General features: G+C 47.1%; 1 protein-coding gene across 4 annotated transcripts in view; it reads right to left on the reverse strand.

Moving 5' to 3' along the window:
- Nucleotides 1-6939, reverse strand: part of Ppp4r4 (protein phosphatase 4 regulatory subunit 4) — a 101504-nt gene extending 94565 nt beyond the window's left edge. For all 4 annotated transcript variants that reach the window (XM_045154887.1, XM_045154888.1, XM_004665620.2 and 1 more), the window contains exons 1-2: nt 6814-6939; nt 5409-5482 (exon numbers count right to left, since the gene is read on the reverse strand). In XM_045154887.1, coding sequence (XP_045010822.1) covers nt 5409-5482; nt 6814-6924 — 185 coding nt within the window. In that variant the 5' untranslated portion in view covers nt 6925-6939. The remainder of the gene's footprint in view (nt 1-5408; nt 5483-6813) is intronic.
- Nucleotides 6940-9018: the final 2079 nt, after the last annotated feature.

Raw genomic sequence — 9018 nt, forward strand, 5'->3', positions numbered from 1 at the left:
GCTTGCCTTCAAAGTCTAAGGACCCATGTTCGACTCTCCAGATCCCACATAAGCCAGACACACAAAGGTGAGGCAAGCACAAGGTTGTACATGCCCACTAGGTGGTACAAGCGTTTGGAGTTCAACTGCACTGGCTGAGGCCCTGGTGCACCAACTCTCTGTCTTTCTCTCTCTCTCTAAAATAAAATTAAAAAAATTTAAGTCCCCATAGTTTTTAATACCAACACTTCAAACATTCCCACAGTCCAAGGTCTCATAATTGTAAGCCTGTAAATTCAAGCACATAATGGCATACAGTAAACATTCACACTGCAAACAATAGCACTGCAAGGATCTAAAACAAATAGAGCAAACTTCAAATCCTGCAGCTCCATGTTCATCTAGAACCCACAGTGAAATCTCTGGGGTTCCAAATATACCCCTCTAGCTGGGATACTACTCTCAGCCCATGGAAAATCTCCATCTCAAACTGGTAGATCTCCTTGGCAGCCTGGCACAGTTTGGCATCTCAACTTTCTTAGAGTCTCCACTGCAAAACATAATTCATCCTCATGACTCCATCGGACCTCCATATAGAAACTCCAACAACCCTGCCTCACATTTCCCAGTGGTCATTTCCAAAAAGCACACCAAACTGCAAATACAATGACACTCTTATTTAAAAGTCAGAATTCTGCCGGAAGTGGTGGTGCACTCCAATAGTCCCAGCACTTGGGAGGCAGAGGTAGGAGGATCACCATGAGTTCAAGGCCACCCTGAGACTACAGAGTGAATTCCAGGTGAGCCTGAGCTAGAATGAGACCCTACCTCGAAAAAAAAAAAAAAAAAAGTCAGCATTCTTCCTGCTGTTCCAGTGAAGAATGGCTGGTTATCTTCAAATAACTGCTGCTAAAGCAGGTTATAGCTTCCTGTGCTGTATCTGCTCTGCTCACATCAGTCCATTTCTTCTAAATTCAACCTTGCTCAAGTTGTCACAACAAAGGCAGAACACAGCAAGGCTCTCACACAAACTATTTCTAGCCCAGTCCTGACAAAGCTCTTTCTTCCCCCTCATAAGCCAAGCCTGCACAGTCCATAGGTCTTTCTGTTTTTTATGCTCTCAACTCTGACAGAATAGTCCATCAAACTCTATTTAATTGCAGCACTGGAAGGTGTTTCTTAGTCCAAGATTTCAAATCCTACCACATTCCCCTCACAAATCAGTTCCAAAAGAACAAAAGCCACACATAAGGTTTCTAGCAGCAATGACCCCCCCCCCTCCACTGGTACCAATTTTCTGCTACAGTTACCCTCTCACTACTAAGACAAAGCACACAAACAAAAGCAGCTGAAGGGAGTAAGTCATTTATTTTGCTTACGGTCTCAAGGGGAAGCTTCATGACAACAGGAGAAATCATGGCACAAGCAGAGGCTGGACAGCACCTCTACCACAGCAGGTGGAAAATAGCAGCAGGGAAGTAAGCTGAATTCTGGCAAAGTGGAGCTGCCTATATTGCTCCTGAAATCCACCTCAAATACATCTCCTCCAGTAAGGTTCCCTCTCCCAAACTGACATCAGCTGGGGTCAGGGGACTAGGCATTCATGAGTTTATGGGGTCCTCTGATTCAAACCACTACACATGGCAAAAAAAAGAAAGAAAGAAAGAAAGAAATCTTCCTTGAAGCAGTGCAGAAAAAAGAAATGTGTACTAGTTTTGCTGTCACATCTTGAATTAGAAAAGTATGATCACAGTGCATTTATGTACTTGATAACAATGGAAAAGGCATTAAATTACAGGATTCTGTACTGCCTGCAATTTCAGCATCCATCATGGAGTCTTCAAACATATTTCCAGCAGACTAGGAAGAACTGTCATAGCCCTATGTAATGGAACACTATTTAGCAATCAAAAGGAGTATATGCTACAACGTGAATGAGCCTTGAAAACATTATCCTGAGTGAAAGAAGCCAGTCAAAGAGGTCATAAGAATACCATTCCACTTACAGCAATGGCCAGAACAGACAAGTCCACCTAGACAGAAACAAGAACATTAGTGAGTAGTTTCCAAAGGCTGGGAGGATCTGAAGGTGAGGTGTGGCAGGCTTTCTTCTTGAGGTAATGAAAACGTTCTAAAAATGGTTGTGGTGATGGTTGTCCAACTCTGAATACACTAAAAACCAGTACACTACACATTTGAAAAGAACGAACTGATTGGAATGTGATTAATACTAAGAGAGAAAGTCACTGCTTAGAGTGAGGAACAAATGGGACATCACACTGCACAGCTAGGAGAGTCACACTTACGAAGTATTCTGAATGCCTTAAAGGTCTACAATTATCTAGGAAATATTGGAAATATGTGAGTAAAGATTTGCTTAATGAAAAAAATGCAATATACATACCTAGACTGTTATCTAATAAAATCATTCACATATTTTGAGTACATGCCAGCATAACACAGAAGAGGAAGAACAGGAAAAAGATGCTGTGACATGAATTTGACTAAGACACAAGCTGTGGCTACTGGGAAAGCTGCTTTGCTTCAGTGCTAAATGCCACAGATGGGTATCAGCATCACATTACGCAAAGCCACAGAGTCATCTGTGCTAACCCTGCAAGTGCTGCCACGCTCTGAACTTATGTGAAGATGGCAGTTATAACTGGCCCAGCATACTTCAGAGGCAAATAATGAACAGTGTAAGGATGACGGTACTCTGTATGTAACGCAGTTTTGTACACACTGGATTCAGTTCAAGTGCTACCAGAACCTCCACAAACATAAAGCATCTCCTACTGATGTTAATTTAACCTAAGATCCTAAGGGTCTTAATATGCATGGGAGAACTCCAGAAACACATCTAACATACAGAGGACATAAAGCAGAGAATATATACACAGAACATATACACGCAAACACTAAATGTCTGATACAAGGAAAAAGGCAAATAAACCTGAAAAACATCATCAGAGGACAAAATGGTAGTCCGTATTAAGTTCTAGAGCACTGAGAAGAACTAACTCTTTAAAGGAATAAATTATACTTAAAATAGAAAGCTCACTCTAAGAGCAGATGAGACAGCTTTAATAGAGACAGTTTGAATACATCTATGAGACAACCCAGCTCATGTCCCAGAGAAGAAAGAACCTTTCAGGCAATCCTGGTACAATCCCTCCAGAAGCTGACCTAAAGGTGAAACCCCACCTGATCTCAGGAGTTGGTGAGATGGTAGCTGGAGATTCTGCACACAACCAAACCAGTGTTCCCCTCCTGCTGTACCTTGTAAGCCTCCTTAAAGGTAAGCTATGAGAAACCAAAGGAGACATGTGATCTCTTTAAAAACACTCTTCTCTAAGAATCAGGGGGCCCCATCGGTCTTTATAAGGGCTTTGTAAGTTCAAGAGCTAAGGGAAACTTATGTTTGATGTCTTAAAAATAAAGAAAACTGAGATGACCTGGTTGTCTAACCAACAATAAAAGCAAAGTGGAAAACAAACTTTCCTAAAACAGAAGTCTTATCACTGACATCTAGAATGAGGTGTCTGCTCTCGTCAGTAAGTAGAGCAACACTGTTTCCTAACAGTAAGCCAGGCTTTAAACTAGAGAGTTCAGCAGGAATAATCAGGGACTTCATTCAGATCATTAATTGCTGTATATTAAAAGAAATTTATCCAAACATTCATCATTTGTCCACCCTTTTTCAAAAGAATAATGGTAAAGGACAATTTAAGGAGAGGGTATTGCTATATAGTCCAAGGTTGCCTTAAGTGTCCAAATGCCTAGGCCTCCTAAGTGATGACAAGAATGTGCCACCAGAAGCCGTTTTTTCTTTTTCCTTTTTATATTTCTTTTTTTTTTAATTTTATTTATTTATTTATTTGAGAGTGACAGACACAGAGAGAAAGACAGGTAGAGGGAGAGAGAGAGAATGGGCGCGCCAGGGCTTCCAGCCTCTGCAAACGAACTCCAGACGCGTGCGCCCCCTTGTGCATCTGGCTAACGTGGGACCTGGGGAACCGAGCCTCGAACCGGGGTCCTTAGGCTTCACAGGCAAGTGTTTAACCGCTACGCCATCTCTCCAGCCCTCTTTTTCCTTTTTAATACTGACACTCTAAAGGAAGAGCAGGAAAAAAAAAAATCAACATGCCACCAGTAGGATAAAGTGTAATTAAGAAAAGAAGAAACCCTGAACAGATGCTGGGGAAATAGTTAAGGGAAAGAGCAGTTGCCTAGCATGCAAAGGGTTCAATCTCGAGTACCATTTAAAAACAAAAAAAGTCCTGAAGAGGGAATTTTTGTTATAGAATTATTCAGTGACTAGCATGGGACTAAAAACATAGTTTATAGCAGGAAAAAAAAAAAAAAAAGAAACTGGCCAGCACCTGAGACAGGCAAAGCAGACCCAGCTAAGGAGACAAGAATGACAGATATCCTAGAAGGCAAGAAACACCAGTTTTCAAAGTTTGGTTCCAAAAATCAAAAGTGCGGACTCATTTACCAAAAAGAAACAAAAATGCATAAGTTAAGGAAAAAGTTTAAATAAATATACTAAAATTCCTTAGGAATAGTCTATTTCTGAAGAAATTCCAACGATTTATTTGCTATTTTAAATGACTCAGAAAAATGTAAAACTATCTATAGGAACCACTTTTCTTTAAGCAATTCTGAGGTGCCTGTGAGGACTCTAAATGAAAGTGGGGACTTAAAGAAAAGTAGGATTCATTAATTTTTTAACTTTATTTTTATTTATTTGAGAGAGAGAGAAAGAGACAGAAAGAGGGACAGAGAGAATGGCACGCCAGGGCCTCCAGCCACTGCAAACGAACTCCAGACACATATGCCCCCTTGTACATCTGGCTTACATGGGTCCTGGGGACTTGAACGGACGTCCTTTGGCTTTGCAGGCAAACACCTTAACCACTAAGCCATCTCTCCAGCCCCTATTTTTTCAAAACAAAAATTGCTCTCAGGCAAAACTGTAAAACTCACATAGCAAAGGTAATATAAATAGGATGTCCTGAGCAACAAACTTGTATTTATGGATTTTTAATATAGTAAGTAGCATGTAATGCTCATATTCTACAATGTTCTTAAAAGTCACTGGATACTCTTAAATCCTACCTAAACTAACTGAATCTTATGTGAGCAAAACCAAGCTGGGAAATAAAAAAAGAATGAGATTCTGCAGGAACTATTAGCTGTCCCATCTTCTTCCAGGCAATGTTCTTCAGGTATCTTATTTGATTTCAGGTCTCAAATTCCTAAGTCCAAAGCTCATCTAGTTCACAACATAATTAAGTGTGATGCATACGAAAGTACCCTGTTCCAGTGGGAGAGGAAATATACATGCAACAGAAACATGACATTTCAAAAGTGTGCATCGGTGCTGCCCTTGACAGAGAACAGCAATTCCAGAGACTGAGAAATACCTGAGCAGATAAACAGCCCTGTCCATATCACTCAGGTCTTCATCAACCGTCAATCTTTCTATTTCTTCTGGTGTCTGTCGAGCACAAAACATAAAGTAGGCATACAAACATTGATCATTCTTGGCCCCCCCCACCCCCCTGTGACTCACTAAGTAGACTGAGAAAGTTTCATAAGGAAAGCTAACCAAGGGCCTAATGCATTCTCCAACTACGTCAAACACAGAGGTTTCTAACTGGGTGATTTCTAAAGAGGGGGTCTGTTTGTGCTCTTCTAACTTCTAGATTGCAGCACCTTGCTGGAATCAACTTTATACACATATATAATATGTATGTATATATTATATATGGACATACACACACACTTTTAATCTCCATGGAAGATCTCAAGATTCTTTCTCCAGCATTTTCCGCCCCAGAAAATGCTAAAAGAGGTATAAACAATGGAACTGAGCAGGAATGAGAAGGACCAGACCAGGAGTGGGGGGTTGGGAAGGGAATGAACTTGGGCTGGAAGGAAATCAAAGGTTTCAGCCTCTGAGGGAGGTGGGAGATGCTCTAAAGGACCAGCCAGGAGCGAGGGGGAGGGGTCCTTAAAGTAGGTTCGCCAGCCCTGAGGGTTGGTTGCCTCCAGGAGGCTGGGAGGAGGATGACTCTGCTGGGTGGGGGAGCCGGCACGACTGGGGGTGGAAGGAGCAAGCGCAAGACTGACTCCTTCCAAGGGGTTGGGGGTGAGGGTGGGGCAGAGGGGTAGAGTCCCAGCCACAAGTCCTGGAGGGGCTGGGAGGAAAGGATGCGCAGGGGCTCCGAAGGGGAACCAAGGGTTGAGGACTCTGAAGCCCTGAACCAGGACGACTCTGGGAACAGGGTGCTCCTTGGGAGGTGAAGGAAGGCTGGGCTGCCTTGGGCACAGGGGGAAACCAAGCTTGATCTTATTTAGAGGGGCTGATGGTGAGAGGATGGGAGACCCTCGGGATGTCCCCGGGGGAAAGGTCGGGAAGAAGCTGGACCAAAGGGTGGGCCGGAGATCAGAAGCTGGGGCGGCACTACGGACCCAAGGGAGAAGCCGCGAGAAGCGGGGATGCGGCTGCGAGGGGCGGGCGGCCCCGCAGGGGCCACGGTAGCCCCAGGTGGGGTGGGGGAGGACACTGAGGCTGACCTCCCCAAGACAGGGGCTCGGCCGAGGGGTGGACGCCTCCCGAGGAGCAGGGGGTCGGGACAGGGGCGGCGGAGGACGGGGCCAGGCTGGGAGACCAGCCGGGGCTGCGTCGAGGAGGGCGCCTCTGGAGGAAGCTGTGACCCGGCGACGGGCGCAGGACGGACGGACCGGGCCGGGGACGGTGGGCGGATGGGCTGGGGGGTCGGCAGCGGGCGACCTCAGGGGTCGGTTTCGGCCCTCGGGGCGCACCTTGAGGCTCCGGCGGACCGGCCTCTCGATGATGGTGAGCTCCTGCAGGTCCTCCATGTAGCCGAACAGGCTGTTGTGACTGAAATCCATCGCGGCCGGCGGCGGATGCATGGACCGCCGGGGCAAACCCCCTCGCCGCCCGGGCCGGAGCGGCCCCGGGATGCCGGACGCGCGCGCAACCCCCGCGCCGCCCACCCAGGAGCACTTTTTCTCCGGCTCTCGGCGGCGGGAGCTGAGCTGGAGGGCTGCGGGCGGCGGGAGCCCGAGCGCAGCGCGCTGAGGGGGCGGGGCGCGCGAGGGGGCGGAGCCAGGGGCGGAGAGTCGCGGCGGCGCCCGCCTAAGCCCCGCCCCCGCCCGCCCCGCCCCCGCGCGGTGGACGCAACTGCCGCGCAACGACGCGCCCTGCGCCCGCCCCCCGTCGGCCTCCCTCAGCCTTCGCCCCGCCCACGTGCCCCGCGGCGCGTGCGCAGAGCCCTCCGCCTCCCGGGGGCGCCCGGGGCCTGCTGGGGGCGCGAGCTGCGCCACTGGGAGGAAAGCGAGAGGGGGTGGGGAGGGAAGAAGGGAGGTGCGCTGGACTCCATCTCCTGCGAGCTGCTAGAATAACTTTCCAGTAGTGACTCCTGCTGTGGCTCAGGGTGGCTGACGCAGAGAAGCACCCCCAGAGCCAAGCTCTAGTCGTGGGGCGCAGGGGCGTGCCCAGATCCAGCAGTGAGGACGTGGTGTGTGCCCTGGTGACTAGGGACAGGGCTCGGGAATGCAGTCCTTGCAGGACTGGCTTCGCGAAAGGCCTTCCAGAAGAGAACCTACACTGAATCCTCAAGTGAATCAAGAGTCAGCCCTTGGGTCTCAAACCTGGGCGAGCTTGGGTTGTGAGGAGGGCACTTAGCGGGGCCGGGAGCTGGGCACTGGTGCTTGGCAAGGTGTGTGGAAAGACAGACACCTAACGCCTTCGTGGAGCCATGCCCTGCTCTGGGCAAGCGCGCTGGGTCGCTTATATTTGACTTGTAAGAAGAGGGATGAATAGAAGGGACTCTGGAGCAATTTTTAGGACCGGTTATAGTGTTCATGTTCTTCACCTCATTCCAGTCAGCAAAGACTTCTTTTATTTTCCATTCATTTCCTCTCCACACTTATTCTCTACCCTGCTCTTACATGTCTTTTCTTTTTTAATGTTTATGTAGTTCAGAGACACACAGGATGGGTGAGCCAAGGCCTCTTGCCACTGCAAATGAACTCCCAGATGCATGAGCCACTTTGTGCCTGTGGCTTCATGTGGATACTGGAGAATGGAACTCTGTCAGTCAGACTTTGGAAGCAAGTGCCTTTAAATGGTGAGCTATCTCTGCAGTCCCAGCTCTTAAATGTTTAAAATATGTCCCAGCTGAGCTGGAAAGATGGCTTAGTGATTAAGGCACTTGCCTGCAAAGCCTAAGGACGCAGACTGGATTCCCCAGTACCCATGTAAGCCAGATGTACAAGGTGGCGCATACATCTGCAGTTTGTTTGCAGTAGCTGGAGGCCCTGGTGTGCTCTCTCACTTTCCCGCTTGCTAGCTTTCTCGCTCTCTCCCCCCCTTCTCTCTCTCTCAAAATAAATGAATAAATGTCCCAGTGCATGTATATGTTTCAAAGTATACTAATATTTTTGGTTTGTGTATCTTTTATATAAATGATGTTGTGATAATAACTCATTCTGGTTTTATGTTTCCATGACATGACTCAGAGGTTGTGTTAGTCATGACAACATACCTGAAAAAATTAGCTTAAAGATTTAACTCATGAATTCAGAGGTTGCAGTACATGGTCTCTTGGTCCTGCTGCTTTGGACCTGTGCATATCACTGCTGGAACATATGGCAGAAGACTGTCCACCTCATGGCCATTAGAAAGACAGGGCATCAGAGTCCCCAGTATCCTCTTTAGGAGTATGCCCCCAGTGACTTAACTTCCACTAGCCCCTGATGGCACCACAGGCTGGCAACCATGCCTTCAAGGCATGGCATATGAAGAATACTTAAGATGCAATCCATAACCAGGATCTGCCTAGCCAGGTGGCTCTGTGCACCAAAAGTACACTAATTCTTCCCCTAATGGTGCTCAGTTTACACACCTAACACATTAGTCTAATACTCAAAATGATCCATTAAGTTGCCAACAGTTCTTGTTTTCACAGAGAATGCTGAGATGGGCCTTAAACCTGACCCTTG

The sequence above is a fragment of the Jaculus jaculus genome, chromosome 7, assembly GCF_020740685.1.
Source record: "Jaculus jaculus isolate mJacJac1 chromosome 7, mJacJac1.mat.Y.cur, whole genome shotgun sequence".
In the NCBI taxonomy this organism is placed as follows: domain Eukaryota; kingdom Metazoa; phylum Chordata; class Mammalia; order Rodentia; family Dipodidae; genus Jaculus; species Jaculus jaculus.